The 21,100-nt window shown below is 41.3% G+C and overlaps 2 protein-coding genes across 6 annotated transcripts in view; both read left to right on the top strand.

Annotated features, from left to right (window-relative positions):
- STIM1 (stromal interaction molecule 1) overlaps positions 1-21,100 on the top strand; it is a 238,412-nt gene that overhangs the window by 151,999 nt on the left and 65,313 nt on the right. For all 5 annotated transcript variants that reach the window (XM_004050497.5, XM_019036629.4, XM_019036628.4 and 2 more), the window contains exon 3: positions 17,123-17,237. In XM_004050497.5, the coding sequence (XP_004050545.1) occupies positions 17,123-17,237 (115 nt within the window). The remainder of the gene's footprint in view (positions 1-17,122; positions 17,238-21,100) is intronic.
- On the top strand, positions 12,207-12,377 carry LOC109028865 (small ribosomal subunit protein uS14-like). Its single transcript, XM_019036636.3, has one exon. The coding sequence runs from the start codon at positions 12,207-12,209 to the stop codon at positions 12,375-12,377; it is 171 nt and encodes a 56-aa protein (XP_018892181.3).

The raw sequence follows: 21,100 nt of genomic DNA on the forward strand, positions 1-21,100 counted from the left end.
TATAAATTACCCAGTCTCAGGTATTTCTTTTTTTCTTTCTTTTTAAATTTTTTTTCGGTGGAGTCTCATGCTGTTGCCCAGGCTGGAGTGCAGTGGCACAATGTCGGCTCCCTGCAACTTCTGTTTCCTGGGTTCAAGCGATTCTCCTTCCTCAGCCTCCCAGGTAGCTGGGATTACAGGCACAAGCCATGACGCCAGCTATTTTTTATATTTTTAGTAGAGACGGGGTTTCACCATGTTGGCCAGGCTGGTCTTGAATTCCTGACCTCAAGTGATCTGCCCACCTCTGGCTCCCAAAGTGCTGGGATTACAGGTGTGAGCCACTGTGCCCAGCCACAGGTATTTCTTTATAGCAATATAATAATGGACTAATGTAGGGTTCTAAATATTGTGGGCTGGGTGGGGGTTGGAGAACAGCAGAGAAAGTGGGAATGGAGGTGGGACAATTTGGTTTGGGAAATATGGAAGGTAAGTAATAGGGAACAAGGTTGGAAAGGGGAGGGAAGAGTTGTTGATTCTAAGGAAGAACCCAGGAAAGACATCCAGATTGCTGTACCCAAAGATGTGCTGCTCTTCTTCTGGCTTTATGTCAGTGAATTCTGTTCTCTGGTGGATCAAGCTGGCTGGGCCTATTTTGTAGGAATTATAGAGAGATGTCTCCCCTCTTCTCTGCTCCCACTCTCACTACCTCACTACTGCTTAACACTTGGGATGGGTTTATGCCTTGTGCCACCTCCTGGGAGATCACTTTTCTGGGCGCATGGAACTAAATATATTTACTGACAGCTGGTAGCTTGGCTCTTTGGAGAACTATTGAGCTGTATAGTTCTAGCCAATGCTGCATTCCCCATGGTAAGGCAGGACTCTTGGGGAGCCTCCTTAGGTCTTCCCGAGAGAAGAGCTGCTTGTTCTAAGTCTGAAATAGTAAATCCCTTTGGTGGGATCCAAAAGCTGCCTGTTTAGCTTTGTTATCACCTTTCGTTACTTTTAAACTTTGTCTTAAATCAGACTTTAGCTATTAGCTGGATGTGGGACAGTGTTCAATGTAAGATGTGGTAATGCCTGCTTCAAGTATATTGAACATCAAAGTTACAGCTCAATATAATATTCTTGGGTGCTAGTACCCAGCTTGTGGATGGGTAACTGGGAACTTCCGTTGGGGGTATATGGTTTGGCAGGGGAGATAGACATCTAATAAGACTGATAAAGGTATTCATAGGCACTATGGGAGCACGGAAGAGGCCACCTTTGATCAAGAATCTTTTTCTGTTACTTTCCTGTCCTTATCTCACTCTCCTTCCAATAATAATCTCAATTAATATCTGAATTGTGCTTTCAAACTCAGTACTTTAGTGTACAACAGGAATTACAAACTATGCCCCTGAAGGGTCAGAGGGCATTGTAAGTGAGTAATGTGGGCTGTATAAATGCATGTGCATAAGTCTGTGAGTGGTGAGAGCTGTGGGAAAATGGAGAGCACACGCCTCTTCAGAAGGAGCAGCTCTGGCAGATTGTTGCCATGTAGTTATGTACTCCAAGAGCAGTTCTAAGAGATAGGGGATTGAGGCCTCCATAGCTCCTTTAGCACCAACTCCCCAACCTTTAACATACCGCAAATTGTATAACATATATATATTCATACACTTATATAATATGAATTATACATATTTTATATATAGTCATAGGCCACATAAGGACATTCAGTCAACAGTGGGCCACATATGCAATGTGGTTCCATAAGATTATAATATATTTTACTATATCTTTTTTATGTTTGGATATGTTTAGATACACAAATACTTACTACTGTGTTACAACTCCCTACAATATTGAGTACAGTAACATGTTGTACAAGTTTGTAGCCTAGGAGCAACAGGCTATTTCATAGAACCTAGGTGTGTAGTAGGCTATACACATCTAGCATACTCTATGATGTTGACACATGATGCATTTCTTAGAATGTATCCCCATCATATGTCATAAGTGAATGACATATAATGAAACCAATTTTAACAGAGGCTAATTGATATAAACAAGGGTTAAGTTCCTATGGCATATTTCTGGTCACAAAAACATCACCAAACTTACAAATAAAGACCAAAACACTTACAATATGAAACACTGAAATAAATGTGAGCTGTATATACATTTAAGAAAGGTTAATAAAAACAAGTAAGATAATTATTTACCTACTTATTTCAGTTTAGGGTTGAGAGTGTCCAGAGCTTATGCTAGCAGCTCAGGGTGCAAGGTGGGCACCAACTCTGGATAGGACGCCATTTCATTGCATGGCACACTCACACACCCACACTCACTCAGGCTAGGACCATGGAGACATGCCAGTTCACCTAAAATGTACATCTTTGGGATGTGGGAGGAAATCAGAGAATGCACAGAAAACCCATGCACACATGGGGAGAGCATGGAAACTTCACACAGACAGTAGCCCCAGCCGGGAATTGATTTTTTTTTCATTGACGTTATAAAGAAATGACATTGAAAGAAATGGTGTTATTTGAGGAGCTGCTGTATATATTTATTCTTTGATATGGAGAATTGATTTTTTCCTTAAGTTTAAGTAAAAGGTTAATAAAAACATCTTCTTAAAAAGTTGCATTTTGGCTGGGTGCGGTGGCTCACGCCTGTAATCCCAGCACTTTGGGAGGCCGAGGCGGGCAGATCACGAGGTCAGGAGATCGAGACCATTCTGGCTAACACAGTGAAACCCCGTCTCTACTAAAAATTAAAAAAAAAATTAGCCGGGTGTGGTGGCAGGCTCCTGTAGTCCCAGCTAATTGGAAGGCTGAGGCAGGAGAATGGCGTGAACTCAGGAGGCGGAGCTTGCAGTGAGCTGCGATCGCGCCACTGCACTCCAGCCTGTGCAACAGAGAAAGAGTGTCTCAAAAAAAAAAAAAAAAAAAGTTGCATTTTAAAATTAATTTGTGGCCGGGTGTGGTGGCTCACGCCTGTAATCCCAGCACTTTGGGAGGCCGAGGCAGGCAGATCACTTGAGATCAGGAGTTCGAGACTAGCCTGGCCAACATGCTGAAACCCTGCCTCCACTAAAAACACAAAAATTAGCATGATGGTGGGTGCCTGTAATCCCAGCTATTCAGGAGGCTGAGGCAGGAGAATTGCTTGAACCCGGGGGGCAGAGGTTGCAGTGAGCTGAGATCATGCCACTGCACTCCAGCTTGGGCAGACAGAGTGAGACTCCATCTCAAAATAATAATAATCATAATAAATAAAGTAAAATAAAATTAATTTGTAGTGAATAATCTTCATAAAAATAGTGTGCTTGCTATGCAAATGCAACCTCATGACAAGTCCCTTAGCTCTCACTCTCCTTTTCCAATTAAATTGTTAGTCCTTAAGCCACTCCTGTATAAAATTCTAAAGTCATTGGAGCTTACCGTGGCTAGATATTTTTATTTTTTTGAGACAGGATCTTGCTCTATTGCCCAGGCTGGAGTGCAGTGGTACGATCATGGCTTACCGCAACCTTAACCTCTTGGGTTCAAGTAATCCTCTCACCTCAGCCTCCCAAGTAGTTGGGACCACAAGTGCACACCACCACATGTAGCTAATTTTAAAATTTTTTGTGGAGATGGGGTTTCACTATGTTGCCCAGACTAGTCTTGAACTCCTGGGCTCAAGCAATCTCCTCCCACCTCGGCCTCCCAAAGTGCTGGGATTTAAGGCATGAGCCATGGAGCCCAACCTGTTTTGATTTGTTTAAAAGATAGCCTGAGAAGGTGGACTTTTAGTGAAATTTTCTGATTTTTTTTTTTTTTTTGAGACAGAGTCTGGCCTTGTCATCCAGGCTGTAGTGCAGTGGCATGATCTCGACTCACTACAACCTCCGCCTTCCAGGTTTAAGCAATTGTCGTGCCTCAGCCTCCCAAGTAGCTGGGATTGCAGGTGTGCACCATCCTGCCTAGCTGATTTTTGTATTTTTAGTGGAGACAGGGTTTCACAATGTTGGCCTGGCTGGTCTCAAACTCCTGACCTCAGGTGATCCACCTGCTTCAGCCTCCCGATGTGCTGGGATTACAGGCATGAGCCACTGCGCCTGGCCAAAATTTTCTGATTTTTAAATTTAGGTTCAACTTTTCAAAATGCTGTGCAGGCCAGTAAAAGACAAACACAAAGGCAATTTATGACTTCTGCAAACATGTCTCATTTAATCCTTACCATACCTGAAATGAGGGACATTATTAACCCTAATTTTGAGAGGAAAATAGGCTCAGAGAGGCAAAGTAGCTTGCCCAAAAGTCACACAGCAAGTAAGTAGCCTGTTTCTATGGGTTCTGCCTTTCTTTCTTACTTTTTTTTATTATTATATATTTTAAGTTCTAGGGTACATGTGCACAACGTGCAGGTTTGTTACATAGGTATACATATGCCATGTTGGTTTACTGCACCCATCAAGTTGTCATTTACATTAGGTATTTCTTCTAATGCTATCCCTCCCAGCCCCCAGCCCCCAGCAGGCCCTGGTGTATGATATTCCCCTCCCTCTGTGCGTATGTTCTCATTGTTCAACTCCCACTTATAAGTAAGAACATGTGGTGTTTGGTTTTCTGTCCTTGTGATATTTTGCTGAGAATGATGGTTTCCAGCTTCATCCAAGTCCCTGAAAAGAACATGAACTCATCCTTTTTTATGGCTGCATAGTAGTCCATGGTGTATATGTGCCACATTTTCTTTATCCAGTCTATTATTGATGGACATTTGGGTTGGTTCCAAGTCTTTGCTATTGTGAATAGTGCCGCAATAAACATATGTGTGCATGTGTCTTTATAGTATCATGATTTATAATCCTTTGGGTATATACGCAGTATTGGGATTGCTAGGTCAAATGGTATTTCTAGTTCTAGATCCTTGAGGAATCACCACACTGTCTTCCACAATGGTTGAACTAATTTACACTCCCACCAACAGTGTAAAAGCATTCCTATTTCTCCACATCCTTTCCAGCATCTGTTTCCTGACTTTTTAATGATCGCCATTCTAACTGGCGTGAGATAGTATCTCATTGTGATTTTGATTTTGATTTGCGTTTCTCTGATGGCCAGTGAAGATGAGCATTTTTTCATGTGTCTGTTGGCTGCATAAATGTCTTCTTTTGAGAAGTGTCTGTTCATATTCTTCACCTACTTTTTGACGGGGTTGTTTGTTTTTTTCTTGTAAATTTGTTTAAGTTCTTTGTAGATTCTGGATATTAGCCCTTTGTCAGATGGATAGATTGCAAAAATTTTCTCCCATTCTGTAGGTTGCCCGTTAGCTCTGCTGATAGTTTCTTTTGCTGTGCAGAAGCTCTTTAGTTTAATTAGATCCCATTTGTCTGTTTTGGCTTTTGTTGCCATTGCTTTTGGTGCTTTAGTCGTGAAGTCTTTGCCCATGCCTATGTCCTGAATGGTATTGCCTAGGTTTTCTTCTAGGGTTTTTATGGTTTTAGGTCTTACATTTAAGTCTTTAATCCATCTGTAGTTAATTTTTGTATAAAGTATAAGGAAGGGATCCAGTTTCAGCTTTTTACATATGGCTAGCCAGTTTTCCCAGCACCATTTATTAAATAGGGAATCCCTTCTCCATTGCTTGTTTTTGTCAGGTTTGTCAAATATTAGATGGTTGTAGATGTGTGGTATTATTTCTGAGGGCTCTGTTCTGTTCCATTGGTCGAGATACCTGTTTTGGTACCAGTACCATGCTGTTTTGGTTACTGTAGCCTTGTAGTATAGTTTGAAGTCAGGTAGTGTGATGCCTCCAGCTTTGTTCTCTTTGCTTAGGATTGTCTTGGCTATGCGGACTCTTTTTTGGTTCCATATGAACTTTAAAGTAGTTTTTTTCCAATTCTGTGAGGAAAGTCAGTGGTAGCTTGATGGGGATAGCATTGAATCTATAAATTACCTTGGGCAGTGTGGCCATTTTCATGATATTGATTCTTCCTATCCATGAGCATGGAATGCTCTTCCATTTGTTTGTGTCCTCTTTTATTTCGTTGAGCAGTGGTTTGTAGTTCTCCTTGAAGAGGTCCTTCACATCCCTTGTAAGTTGGATTCCTAGGTATTTTATTTGCTTTGTAGTAATTGTGAATGGGAATTCACTCATGATTTGGCTCTCTGTTTGTCTGTTCTTGGTGTATAGGAATGCTTGTGATTTTTGCACATTGATTTTATATCCTGAGACTTTGCTGAAGTTGCTTATCAGTTTAAGGAGATTTTGGGTGGAGACGATGGGGTTTTCTAAATATACAATCATGTCATCTGCAAACAGAGACAATTTGACTTCCTCTTTTCCTAATTGAATACCCTTTATTTCTTTCTCTTGCCTGATTGCCCTGGCCAGAACTTCCAATACTATGTTGAATAGGAGTGGTGAGAGAGGGCATCCTTGTCTTGTGCCGGTTTTCAAAGGGAATGCTTCCAGTTTTTGCCCATTCAGTATGATATTGGCTGTGGGTTTGTCATAAATAGCTCTTATTATTTTGAGATATGTTCCATCAATACCTAGTTTATTGAGAGTGTTTAGCATGAAAGGCTGTTGAATTTTGTCAAAGGCCTTTTCTGCATCTATTGAGATAATCATGTGATTTTTGTGGTTGGTTCTGTTTATGTGATGGATTATGTTTATTGATCTGCATATGTTGAACCAGCCTTGCATCCCAGGATGAAGCCAACTTGATCATAGTGGGTAAGCTTTTTGATGTGCTGCTGTATTCGGTGTGCCAGTATTTTATTGAGGATTTTTGCATTGATGTTCATCGGGGACACTGGCCTAAAATTCTCTTTTTTTGTTATGTCTCTGCCCAGCTTTGGTATCAGGATGATGCTGGCCTCATAAAATGAGTTAAGGAGGATTCCCTCTTTTTCTATTGATTGGAATAGTTTCAGAAGGAATGGTACCAGCTCCTCTTTGTACCTGTGGTAGAATTTGGCTGTGAATCCATCTGGTCCTGGACTTTTCTTGGTTGGTAGGGTATTAATTATTGCCTCAATTTCAGAACCTGTTATTGGTCTGTTCAAAGATTCAACTTCTTCCTGATTTAGTCTTGGGAGGGTGTATGTGTCCAGGAATTTATCCATTTCTTCTAGATTTTCTAGTTTATTTATTTTATATTTTATATTATTTTATTCTCTTCGTGTAGAGGTGTTTATAGTATTCTCTGATGGTAGTTTGTATTTCTGTGGGATCGGTGGTGATATCCCCTTTATCATTTTTTATTGCATCTATATGATTCTTCTCTCTTCTTTGTTGATCTTTTCAAAAACCAGCTCCTGGATTCATTGATTTCTTTTTTTTTTTTTTTTGAGACAGAGTATCCCTTTGTCACCCAGGCTGGAGTGCAGTGGCATGATCTTGGCTCACTGCAAGCTCCGCCTCCCGGTTTCACGCCATTCTCCTGCCTCCGCCTCCCAAGTAGCTGGGACTACAGGCACCCGCCACCATGCCTGGCTAATTTTTTTGTATTTTTTTTAGTAGAGACGGGGTTTCACCATGTTAGCCAGGATGATCTCGATCTCCTGACCTCGTGATCCACCCGCGTTGGTTTCCCAAAGTGCTGGGATTACAGGCGTCAGCCACCACGCCCGGCTGATTCATTGATTTTTTGAAGGGTTTTTTGTGTCTCTATCTCCTTCAGTTCTGCTGTGATCTTAGTTATTTCTTGTCTTCTGCTAGCTCTTGAATTTGTTTGCCATTTCTTGTCTAGTTCTTTTAATTGTGATGTTAGGGTGTTGATTTTAGATCTTTTTTGCTTTCTCTTGTGGGCATTTAGTGCTATAAATTTCCCTCTACACACTGTTTTAAATGTGTCCCAGAGATTCTGGTATGTTGTGTCTTTGTTCTCATTGGTTTCAAAGAACATCTTTATTTCTGCCTTCATTTCGTTATTTATCCAGTAGTCCTTCAGGAGCAGGTTGTTCAGTTCCCACGTAGTTCTGTGGTTTTGAGTGAACTTCTTAATCCTGAGTTCTAATTTGATTACACTGTGGTCTGAGAGACAGTTTGTTGTGATTTCTGTTCTTTTACATTTGCTGACAAGTATTTTACTTCCAAGTATGTGGTCAATTTTAGAATAAGTGTGATGTGGTGCTGAGAAGAATGTATAGTCTGTTGATTTGGGGTGGAGAGTTCTGTAGATGTCTATTAGGTCTGCTTGGTCCAGAGCTGAGTTCAAGTCCTGGATATCCTTGTTAATTTTCTGTCTTGCTTATCTGTCTGATATTGACAGTGGGGTGTTAAAGTCTCCCATTATTATTGTGTGGGAGTCTAAGTCTCTTTGTAGGTCTCTAAGAACTTGCTTTGTGAATCTGCATGCTCTTGTATTGGGTGCATATATATTTAGGATAGTTAGCTCTTCTTGTTCAATTGATCCCTTTACCATTATGTAATGGCCTTCTTTGTCTCTTTTGATCTTTGTTGGTTTAAAGTCTGTTTTATCAGAGACTAGGTTTGCAACCCCTGCTTTTTATTGCTTTCCATTAGCTTGGTGGATCTTCCTCTGTCCCTTTATTTTGAGCCTATGTGTGTCTTTACACGTGAGATGGGTCTCCTGAATACAGCTACTGATGGGTCTTGACTCTTTATCCAATTTACCACTCTGTGTCTTTTAATTGGGGCATTTAGTCCATTTACATTTAAGGTTTATATTGTTAGGTGTGAATTTGATCCTGTCATTATGATGCTAGCTGGTTATTTTGCCTATTAATTGATGCAGTTTCTTCATAGCATCAATGGTCTTTACAATTTGGCATATTTTTGCAGTGGCTGGTACTGGTTGTCCTTTCCATGTTTAGTGCTTCCTTCGTGAGCTCTTGTAAGGCAGACCTGGTGGTGACAAAATCTCTCAGCATTTGCTTGTCTGTAAAGGATTTTATTTCTCCTTCACTTATGAAGCTTAGTTTGGCTGGATATGAAATTCTGGGTTGAAAATTCTTTAAGAATGTTGAATATTGGCCCCCACTCTCTTCTGGCTTGTTGGGTTTCTGCCAAGAGATCCACTGTTAGTCTGATGGGCTTCCCTTTGTGGGTAACCCGACCTCTCTCTCTGGCTGCCCTTAACATTTTTTCCTTCATTTCCACCTTGGTGAATCTGACAATTATGTGTCTTGGGGTTGCTCTTCTCGAGGAGTATCTTTATGGTGTTCTGTGTATTTCCTGAATTTGAATGTTGGCCTGCCTTGCTAGGTTGGGGAAGTTCTCCTGGATAATATCCTGAAGAGCGTTTTCTAACTTGGTTGCATTCTCCCTGTCACTTTCAGGTACACCAATCAGACGTAGATTTGGTCTTTTCACATAGTCCCATATTTCTTGGAGGCTTTGTTCGTTTCTTTTTACTTTTTTCTCTCATCTTGTCTTCTTGCTTTATTTCATTAATTTGATCTTCAATCACTGATATCTTTTCTTCCGCTTGATCAAATCGGCTATTGAAGCTTGTGTATGCTTCATGAAGTTCTCGTACTGTGGTTTTCAGCTCCATCAGGTCTTTTAAGCTCTTCTCTACACTGGTTATTTTAGTTAGCCATTTGTCTAACCTTTTTTCAAGGATTTTAGCTTCCTTGCAATGGGTTAGAACATGCTCCTTTAGGTCGGAGAAGTTTGTTATTACCGACGTTCTGAAGCCTACTTCTGTCAACTCGTTAAACCCATCCTCCCTCCAGTTTTGTTCCCTTGCTGGCAAGGAGTTGTGTTCCTTTGGAGGAGAAGAGGCGTTCCAGTTTTTGGAATTTTCAGCCTTTCTGTTCTGGTTTCTCCCCATCTTTGTGGTTTTATCTACCTTTGTTCTTTGATGTTGGTGACCTACAGATGGGGTTTTGGTGTGGATGTCCTTTTTGTTGATGTTGATGCTATTCCTTTCTGTTTGTTAATTTTCCTTCTAACAGACAGGCCCCTCAGCTGCATGTCTGTTGGAGTTGGTGGGAGGTCCACTCCAGACCCTGTTTGCCTGGGTATCACCAGTGGAGGCTGCAGAACAGCAAATATTGCTGCCTGATCCTTCCTCTGGAAGCTTTGTCCCAGAGGGTCACCCGCCTGTATGAGGTGTCTGTCAGTCCCTACTGGGAGGTGTCTCCCAGTCAGGCTACACGGGTGTCAGGGACCCACTTGAGGAGACAGTCTGTCCATTATCGGAGCTCAAACGCTGTGCTGGGAGAACCACTGCTCTCTTCAGAGCTGTCAGGCAGGGACATTTAAGTCTGCAGAAGCTGTCTGCTGCCTTTTGTTCAGATATGCCCTGCCCCTAGAGATGGAATCTAGAGAGGCAGTAGGCCTTGCTGAGGTGCAATGGGCTCCGCCCAGTTTGAGCTCCTTGCCACTTTATTTACACTGTGAGCATAGAACTGCCTACTCAAGCCTCAGCAATGGCAGATGCCCCTCCCCCCACCAAGCTCCAGTGTCCCGGGTCGATCTCAGACTGCTGCGCTAGCAGCAAGGAAGGCTCTGTGTGTGTGGGACCCGCTGAGCCAGGCACAGGAGGGAATCTCCTGGATCTGCCAGTTGTGAAGACCGTGGGAAAAGTGCGGTATTTGGGCAGCAGTGTACTATTCCACCAGGTAGAGTCACTCTTGGCTTCCCTTTGGCTAGGAAAGGGAAATCCCCTGACCCCTTGCACTTCCCAGGTGAGGCAATGCCCCACCCTGCTTTGACTTGTCCTCCCTGGGCTGCACCCACTGTCCAACCAGTCCCAATGAGATGAACCAGGTACCTCAGTTGGAAATGCAGAAATCACCCGTCTTCTGCATTGATCTCACTGGGAGCTGTAGACCGGAGCTGTTCCTATTTGGCCATCTTGGAAGTCCACTGGGTTCTGCCTTTCTGACTCTTAAGGCCTGATTGTTGCAGCTTCATTTCTTTATTTTCTAAAGAGGTCCCATTCAGCATAAGTACCTTCCTTCAGGTAGAGCTTCTATTTGCCAGTTCCTCTTTTGGCATCATCTTCTCTCTGACCTTGTTTTCTGACCCTACTTGTTTTTTGTGTGTTTTGTGGCACCAGTAGGGTCTGTATGTGAGTCCCTGTGCAGATCTTCCTTGTACTTTCTTTCTGAGTTTCTCTGCTCTTCACTTACCTCGGTGATCAGACTTGACTATAAAAATGAGTCTATTTCTTGTTGATTTCCTATAAGCAGCTGGTATCTCATGTCAGATGGTTTCCTGGAGTTATCTGATAATGGCAGAAAATCCCCTTCCTTGGAGATTTTGGCGTTTCTGCTCCCAAGGCTTGCTTGTGATAACTGTCTTTCTAGTCTTAGATTAAGAGGTTCTAGGTTGGAGCCTATGAGGACCAAAGAAGGGTATATCTTGAAGAACCTGATTAATCAAACCTAAAAAATCATGAGGATAGCAGATTTGATCTCTAAAATATATCCCAATTCTGACAAATTCTCATCACTTGCACAGCTACCACCTTGTTTCAAGCCACCATTAGCTCATGTTATTGCAATACCCACCTGAGTGATTTCTCTGTATCTGCCCTTTCCCTTTTATAGTCTACTTTTTAACACAGTATCCAGAGAAATCGTTTTAAAAATATAAATGTCTTCATGTTATACCTCTGTTCAAATCCCTGTAACAGCTTCCATCTCAGAGTGAAAAATCAAAGTCTTGATAATAACCTAAAAAGGCAGCTGGGTGCATGGCTCATGCCTATAATCCCAGCACTTTGGGAGGCCGAGACAGGTGGATCACCTGAGGTCTGGAGTTCAAGACCAGCCTGACTAACATGGAGAAACCCCATCTCTATTAAAAAATACAAAATTAGCTGGGAGTGGTGGTGCATGCCTGTAATCCCAGCTACTCGGGAGGCTGAGGCAGGAGAATTGCTTGAAACTGGGAGGTGGAGGTTGCGGTGAGCCAAGTTTGTGCCCCTGCACTCCAGCCTGGGCAATAAGAATGAAACTCTGTCTCAAAAAAAAAAAAAAAAAAAAAAAAAGGGGGATCTGTGTTCTGGAACCCTGTGGCTTCTTTGAGTTCATCTCCTGCTAGTTACCACCTTACTCATTTCTCTCCAGTGATACTGGCCTTCTTGTTATTCCTTGAACATACCAAGTATGTTCTCTTGCCTCAGGGACTTTGCTTCTGCCCTTCTCCATTCTTGGGATACTCTTCTCCCAGTTATTCTGCATGCCTTTCTCCCACACCTCTTTTAAATATTTGCTTTAAAGTCACCTTCTTATCTTTTGCCTTGTTGCACTCCTGAAGGCAAAATGGATCACAAGCAGCTCTACTGGAGCCACCCACAAAAATCTGGCCAGAGTTCTCGCTCTTGTTGCATCTGCTCAAACCAGCATGGTCTGATCTGGAAATATAGCCTCAATATGTGCCTCCAGTGTTGCCATCAGTACGTGAAGGATATAGGTTTCGTTAAATTGGACTAAGTGATCTTCCTTGAATGGATTATCCAAGGCATCCACACAATGAAAAATCATGTTAGCTGTTTGCACATAAAATAAAAATGAAGAAAATGAAGTCAGCTTCTTAATGACACCTTGATTCCTCTCATTAAAATGACAAATTGTGAATACCACTACTCTTGGCATCTCCTATTCCTCTTCCCTGCTGTTTTTTTCTTTATTTAAATTATATTTTATTTAAAAACATTTTAAAAATTTTATTTTATTTGTAATTGATACATAACAATTGTACATATTGGCCAGGCATGGTGGCTGACGCCTGTCATCCGAGCACTTTGGGAGGCTGAGGCAGGAGGATTGCTTGAGCTCAGGAGTTTGAGACCAGCTTGGAAAACATAGTGAGACACCGTCTCTACAAAAAATTAAAAAAAATAGCTCGGTACGGTGGTGCACACCCATAGTCCAAGTTACTTGGGAAGCTGAGGCAGGAGGATCACCCAGCCTGGGTGACAGAGCGAGACACTGTCTCAAAAACAACAACAACAAAAAACCCCACCAACCAACCAACCATCCAAAAAAATTGTACATATTTATAGGATACAGTGTGATGTTTTGATACATGTATACAATGTATAATGATCAAATTAGGGGGTAATTAGTATATATGTCATCTCAAACATATATCATTTCTTTGTGGTGAACATTCAAAATCCTTTCTTCTAGCTATTTTGAAATATACACTATATTATTGTTAACTAAAATCACCCTACTGTGCAATGGAACACTAGAACTTATAAACTTACCCTCCCAACTGTAAATTTGTACCCACTGACCAATCTCTCCCCATCTCCCTGTCTACCCTTCCCAGATTCTGGTAACCACTATCCTACGTTCTACTTCTATGAGATCAGCTTTTTAAGATTCCATATATGAGTGAGAACATGTGGTATTTATTTTTTGTGCCTGGCTTATTTCACTTAGCATAATGTCCTCGAGGCACATCCATGTTGCCACAAATGACAGAATTTCATTCTTTTTTTCCTTATGGCTGAATGGTATGCTGTTGTTTAAATATACGACATTTTCTTTAAACACTCATTTGCTGATGGGCCCTGAGGTTGATTCCATATCTTGGCTATTGTCAATAGTGCTGCAATAAACATGGAAGTGAAGATGTCTCTTCAACATGCTGATTTCATTTCCTTTGGATGTGTACCAAGTAGTGGGATTGCTGGATCTTATGGTAGTTCTATTTTTCTTGTTTTGAGGAACCTCCATACTGTTTTATATGGTGACTGTACTAATTTACACTGCCACCAACAGTGTGTAAGAGTTTCCCTTTCTCTATATCCTTGGCAGCATTTGTTGTTTGTTATTTTTTTTGGTAATAGCCATACTAACTGGGGTGAGATGATATCTCATTGTGGTTTTGATTTCCATTTCCCTGATGATTAGTGATATTGAGCATATTTTTCACATATCTTTTGGACTTTTTTTTTTCTTTTTTCTCTGAGACAAGGTCTCGCTCTGTCACCCAGGCTGGAGTACAGTGGCATGATCACAACTCACTACAACCTTGATCTCCCAGGCTCAAGTGATCCTCTGACCTCAGGCTCTAGCTTCAGCCTATAGCTGGGACCATAGGCATAAACCACCACACCTGGCTAATTTTTTTTTTTAATTTTTTGCACAGGCGGAGTCTCCCTATGCTGCCCAGGCTGGTCTCAAAATCCTGAGCTCAAGTGATCCTCCCACTTTCGCTTCCCAAAGTGCCATGATTACAGGCATGAACCACTGTGCTCAGTCTTGTTTGTCTTCTTTTGAGAAATGTCTAGTTAGATCTTTCACCCGTTTTTTAATCTGATTTTTTTTCTATTGAGTTGTTCGAGTTCCTTATATATTCTAGATGTTAACCCCTTGTCAGATGTATAATTTGCAGATGTTTTCTCCCATTCTGTAGGTTGTCTCTTCACTTTTCATTGTTTCCATTTTATTTTGATTTAATCCCATTTATCTATTTTTGTATTTTGTTGCCTATGGTGGTGGTGGTGGTGGTGGTGGTGGTGGTGGTTGTTTTTTGGCAGTGCAGTGACGTGATATTAGCTCACTGCAGCCTCCACTTCCTGGGTTCAAGTGATTCTCCTGCCTCAGCCTCCCGAGTAACTGGGATTATAGGCATGTGCCACCATGCCCAGCTAATTTTTGTATTTTTAGTAGAGATGGGGTTTCGCCATGCTGACCAGGCTGGTCTCCAACTCCCAACTTCAGGCGATCCACCTGCCTTGGCCTCCCAAAGTGCTGGGATTACAGGCATGAGCCACCGTGCCCGGCCCCCAGTACAGTTTATTGAAGAGATTGTCCTTTCCTCAGTGTTTGTTCATGCATTTGTCTAAAATCAATTGGCTATACATATGTGGATTTTATTCCTGTGTTCTGTATTCTTTTCCATGTCTGTTTTTATGTCAGCACCATGCTGTTTCAGTTACTACTGTTTTGGAGAATATTTTAAAGTCAGATGGTGTGATTGCTCTAGCTTTGTTCTTTTTGCTCAAGATGGGTTTGGCTATTCAGGTTTCTTTTTGGTTCCATATGAATTTTAGGATTTTTTTTTTCTATTTCTGTCAAGAATGTCATTGAAATTTAGATAGGGATTACATTGAATCCATAGATTGCTTTGGGTAGTATGAATATTTTAACAATATTAATTCTTCCAACCCATGTACATAGGATATCTTTCCATTTATTTGTGTCTTCTTCAATTTAGTTCATCAGTATTTTACAGTTTTCATTGTAGAGATCTTTTACCTCGTTGGTTAAATTTATTCTTAGGTATTTTATTATTTTTTGTAGCTATTGTAAATGGGATTTTTTTTATTTCTTTTTCAGATTTGTTTACTAGTTCTAACAGTTTTTTGGTGGTGTCTGTAGGTTTTTCTAGATTTAATATCATGTTATTGGCTGGGCATGGTGGCTCACACTTGTAATTCCAGCACTTTGGGAAGCAGAGGTGGGTGGATCCCTTGAGATCAGGAGTTTGAGACCAGCCTGGGTAACGTGGCAAAATCCCGTCTCTACCAAAAATACAAAAAATTAGCCAGGTGGGGTGGCGTGCACACCTATAGTCCCAGCTACTTGGGAGGCAGAGATGGGAGGATCTCTTGAGGCCCAGGAGGCGGAGGTTGCAGTCAGCTGAGATCATGCCACTGCACTGCAGCCTGGGTGACAGGATAAGAACCTGTCTCAAAAAAAAAAAAAAAAAAAAAGAGAAGATCATGTTGTCTGCATGCAGGGGCAGTTTGACTTCCTTCTTTCCAATTTTGATGCCTTTCTTCTTTCCTTCCTTCCCTTCCTTCCCTTCCTTTCCTTTCTTTCCTCTTGCCTAATTGCTCTGGCTAGGACTTTCATTACTGTGTTGAATAATAGCGGTGAACGAAGGCATCCTTGTCTTGTTCCAGATTTTAGAGGAAAAGCTTTCAACTTTTCCCTGTTCAATATATTAGATGTGGGTTTGTCATATATGGCCTTTATTGTGTTGAGTTATATTCCTTCTATACCCAATTTGATTGCAGAGCTGGGGGCTGGAATCAACTGAAGTCTCAGTCACTCACATACCTGACTCCTGAACTTGAAGACTCAAACAGCTGGGGCTACTCACACATTTCTATCTCTACATAGACTTTCCACATGATATCTCCAGCAGGGTGGCTTCAGCGTAGACAGGCTTCTTACATTTTGACTCAGGGCCCCTCAGGGCCCAAAAGAGAGAGAGCTAGGTGAAATTTATATTGCTTTTTCTAACCTAGACTTGGGTGTCATGCAACGTCACTGTTGCCACATTCTATTTGTTAGAAGATGAGTCACTAATGTCAGCCTATATTAAAGTGGAAGGAAATCCACCTTTAACGGGAGGATTATCAAACAATTTGTGGACATGTTTTAAAACCATTACAGTCGGCCGGGTACGGTGGCTCACACCTGTAATCCTAGCACTTTGGGAGACTGAGATGGGTGGATTGCCTGAGCTCAAGAGTTTGAGACCAGCCTGGGCAATGGTGAAACCCTATCTTTACTAAAATACAAAGAGTTAGCTGGGTCGGGTGGCACACAGCTGTAATCCCAGCTACTCAGGAGGCTGAGACAAGAGAATTGCTTGAACTTCGGAGGTGGAGGTTGCAGTGAGCTGAAATTGCGCCACTGCTCTCCAGCCTGGGTGACGAGCGAGACTCTGTCTCAAGACAAACAAACAAACAAACAACCATCACAGTAAATTAACCTGTCTAAACCTAATGTAATTTGGGGCAAATGGCATTATCTTCAAGAGTATCACTGTTCTCATTTATAAAATAAGTGTGATAATTCATTGGTTATGAAGATTTGATGAGAAAATATTGTGGAAATTCTTAGAATATTGCCTAATTTATAAGCAAGTACTCAAACATTTTAAATTCTTCCTTCCTTTTTTCTTTCCTCTTTTAGCTTATTGATTTTCAGTTAACTGTCATGTATTGTCTTTTCATAATTAAAAAATATGAGGAAAGAATTTCTAATTTATATATATTTTTCAAGTGAGACATGTAACAAAGAGGAAGTGATAGTTTAGTTGGCAACTAAGACATGTGCATAAGGAAGGATACATGAGTGATGTGATACACTTGTATGTTGGGTAGATGGAATGTGTTATGGCTAGCTAGAGGCAGGTGACCTGTGTGGAGATCTTGATGGGCTGACTCCTAGGTATCTCTTGTGACTTGTGTACTTTTCCCTTGCAGTTCCTGAGGGAAGACCTCAATTACCATGACCCAACAGTGAAACACAGCACCTTCCATGGTGAGGATAAGCTCATCAGCGTGGAGGACCTGTGGAAGGCATGGAAGTCATCAGAAGGTAATAGGCAGCCTGGTCATCAATCCTAGTTGTGGTAAGGTTTAGAGAAGAGAGAAGCAGCAACTTGGCCTTAAAAGAACATGTATATAAAATGCTTAGTAAAGGGCAAATTATTGAAGTTATTCTATATACAGTCACTAAATAAGACTGAATATAGTCACTCTGCTGGGCATGGGGGAAGGTTCTCCAGAGTTGGCTTTTTTCTTCATTAGAATACTTTTTGAATTCTATCCTATTCCTACCCCTTTCCTCACCCACCTAACCCTGGCATAGGAATCTTCCAGGTTCTGCTGCTTTATCTCCAGAGATAGGGAGCTTGCTGGTCTCTTGAGGCAGCCCCTTTCTTCTCTAGCTTCCCACTTAGTCCCAGCTCTGCTGAGTCCTAGACAATTCAAAGATTGGGTGAGGGTACAGACAGACTCTCTCCTCTTCTATACCATCTTGATTGAAAGCTTTTCTATACCATTTTGGTTGAAAGCTCCTGAGTCTTCTTTTTTCCGGGTTAAGTAGCCCTACTTCTTGAAGAAAACATTTTCTCAGCCTCGTTCTTGTCTTGATTTCCTGCCTATAAGCACTTTTGTTAATGTGTTTCTTAGATCCTATAGTTGGCTGCAGACCTCCAAGTGTGATTTTATCATCACAGAGTTGAGCAGGACTGTTACCTTCTTGTTTCTGAATCCTGTGCATCTGTTAATGCAGTCTGATTAGATACTGGTGCCTCACTAGTCATACCACTCTACTGACCCATGTTGAGCTTAATGAAAACTTCAGATTTCTGTAAAACTGCTAAACCATGATTACCATTTTTTTTTTCTGGAGCATTTCCTTCAGAGTTCGTAGTGAAAGAGCATGTCTAATTGTGCGAGACTTGACAGGGAAGGGGAAAACAGGGCTTTAGCTTCCTCTCCATTTATATCTGTGGCTAGGGCACAGATAACAATAAGACTAGAAGAAATCTCTCTTCCCAGGGTCTCTTAGGGCAGGTTCTGTTGTAACAGGGGTTAAATGTAAGTAACCATCAGGATCCCTGGTTTTTATTTGAGGAACCTTAGGCCTAGATGTATAAAGTTACTTGTCATTATCATGCATTTAGTAGAGCCAGAACTTCAGCTGTAGGCCAATGCTTTTCAATACCCTCTTGGTTGAAAGCATTAGTCTAAGGTAGAGAAGACTAGTTTTGGTAGGAATGAGGCAGTTTCTATTTTTATTTACATTTTAATTTAGGCTTATAGAATTTGAGATCTGAAAGGGATAATCTATATTGTAGATGGGGAGCATTAAATGTGAAGCAGGAAGACCTGGATTCTAATCCTGATTATGGGATGGACAGGCTGATGCTTCCTGTTAACTCTATGTTTTATCAATGTAGAAGAAAAATTAGGCAGCTGTAGGAGAGAGCTTCCTGGATATCTTTGGAAGCTGAGTTCCTTCTGGGGGCTTTTCTTTAATAGCTCTCCAGCAACTCAGGCTATGTACTGATGAAGATTAAGCAGTGACATGAGCTTTGGAACTATACCAGCGGTGCCAGGAAAAAATCTTCCATTAGCATCATTTAGTTTTGGCTTTCTTATTTTTCTCTAATAACATGAGGACAGGGTGGCTGGTTTTTAAGAGTGGGTTTCAAAAGTAGGAACTTAGAATTAAAGATGGCAGGGAGAGCATTCTGGCCTTTTCTGAAAGCTCACATAGAAGTATCTAGGAAAGGAAAGTGAGAGGGCAGAAACAGAGGGACTAAATCATAATGCTAGAAAACAGCTCCAGGCAGTTTTCTGGCAAGGACTTTATTTTTGGACTTAGCAACTATTTGGAACACTTCCAGTGTATTCTAAATTACAGGAAAATGAAAGACAATGGAGTGAGGTTTTTTGGGGGAGAGTCCTCATTAACCATGAGTGGAGAAAAGCATTTCAATGCAGTGATGTAGTTCACAGCTGAGAAGTGATATATATGTACCCTATTAGAATTTGCTCACTGTGTGTTATACCTGGTGATTTGACAGACTAAAAGTGAGAATTTTTATATGTCCTCTTCCTCCCAATAATTTGCTTCATTATTCAGAGAAAGGCCCCTAATCTCTCTGGAGTGATGATTTCCAGAGCTACAAAAAGCATTTAATATTCTGGCACTGGCTCAAACTAGCTGTTCTGAGTTTAGCTAGATGATGTAGATGTCAGCAGTGGTCACTTGTGTTCAGAACATTAGCTGGCTAGTGTCAGTACCATCTGTGTGATTAGCATTGTTAACATTTTTCTGACTAATGTTGGGAGCCAGTCTTTTCTCTGTGTTATATAGATCTTAGCAGAAAAGTTTTCTAATCTCTATCTTAGCCAACTCTGGGCTTTAGTAATAAAAACAGCAGCAGCAACAACAAAAACTGAAAAACTACTTTAACATTTATATAGTATTTAATATGTGCTAGGCACTGTTTCTAAGTGTTTTACATATATTAACTTATTTATTTCTCACAGAAACCATATGAAGTATAGATATTATGATTATACAGAGTTAGCACAGACTTCACAAGTTAAGTTCACAGCCCCCAATAAGATTACTCTCACTTCAGACATCAGCCATAATTTCAAGCTGTTCCCAGGTCACCTGCACTTCTGACCAGCTGACTACAATTCATGCATTACCATGGCCTTCTCAGGTTTGATAATTAACTAGGACTACTCAGAGAATTCAAGAAAGCCCTATACTTATGATTACAATTTTATTATAAAAGTTACAAATCAGGACCAGCCAAAAGAAGAAATTTATAGGGCAAGATATGGGAGGGTCCTGAATATGGCACTTTTGTGTCCTCTCCTTGTGGAATCAGGACACATCTCTGTTTCCAGCACATCAGAGTGTTTGCCAGCCAGGAAACTCAACTGAACTTTGGTGTTCAGTGTTTTTCTTAGGGTTTCATTACATAGGCAAGTTTGATTGAATTCTTAGGCACATGATTGAACTTAATATCCAGCTCCCTTTTTCTCCATAAAGGTTGGATTGGTATCACCGGGCTCAGAGCCCCAATGTTCTAGTCATGTGGTTGATTTTTATAGTGACCAACCCCCATCCTGAGTCATCTTATTAGCCTGAACTCATGTGTGATCCAAGGGACCCACCAGGAATAATAAAGACATTCCTATCACTGGGAATATTCCAAAAGTTCAGTGGGTACCTCCCAGTAACCCAGGACAAAGATCTGCCAAATTCTTTATTATACAACATTGAATAATTAAGTATGGAAGAACTGGTAAAGCAGGGTTGAAGAAGGACCAAGAATGAGGGCCACTCCAGGAAATCCAGCAGCAGAGACTAGGGGATTCGCCTTTTCTTTTTTTTCTTTTTTCTTTTTTTTGAGACAGAGTCTCACTCTGTCACCTGGGCTGGAGTGCAGTGGCGCAATCTCAGCTCACTGCCACCTCCGCCTCCCAGGTTCAAGCGATTCTCCTGCCTCAGCCTCCCGAGTAGCTGGGACTACAGGCGTGCGCCACTACGCCCAGCTAATTTTTGTATTTTTAGTAGAGACGGGGTTTCACCATGTTGGTTGGCCAGGATGGTCTCAATCTCTTGACCTCATTATCTGCCCACCTCGGCCTCCCAAAGTGCTGGGATTATAGGTGTGAACCACCGTGCCCGGGGAATTGGCCTTTTCTAATTAGCTACTTTCATATGACCCAGCTTTATTCATTTTTTATTTCTAAGTGTCTTTGCTCAAGAGTCAGATATGACAAGAGAAGAATCCGATTGGCGTAGTGTGGATTACAGATTTAAATAGGGTGGTGATGGTGGGAGTGTGTGTGTAGGGTTTGGAGAGAGCTGCAATTTCCAGCCCCTACAGGATCATATGAGGTTAGAGGAGTGGCAGTTCTTTA

The sequence above is a fragment of the Gorilla gorilla genome, chromosome 9 (assembly GCF_029281585.2).
Source record: "Gorilla gorilla gorilla isolate KB3781 chromosome 9, NHGRI_mGorGor1-v2.1_pri, whole genome shotgun sequence".
Lineage (NCBI taxonomy): Eukaryota > Metazoa > Chordata > Mammalia > Primates > Hominidae > Gorilla > Gorilla gorilla.

Coding starts and splice junctions, on each gene's coding strand:
- LOC109028865 (XM_019036636.3), top strand. CDS start 12,207: ATGGATCACAAGCAGCTCTACTGGAGCCACCCACAAAAATCTGGCCAG.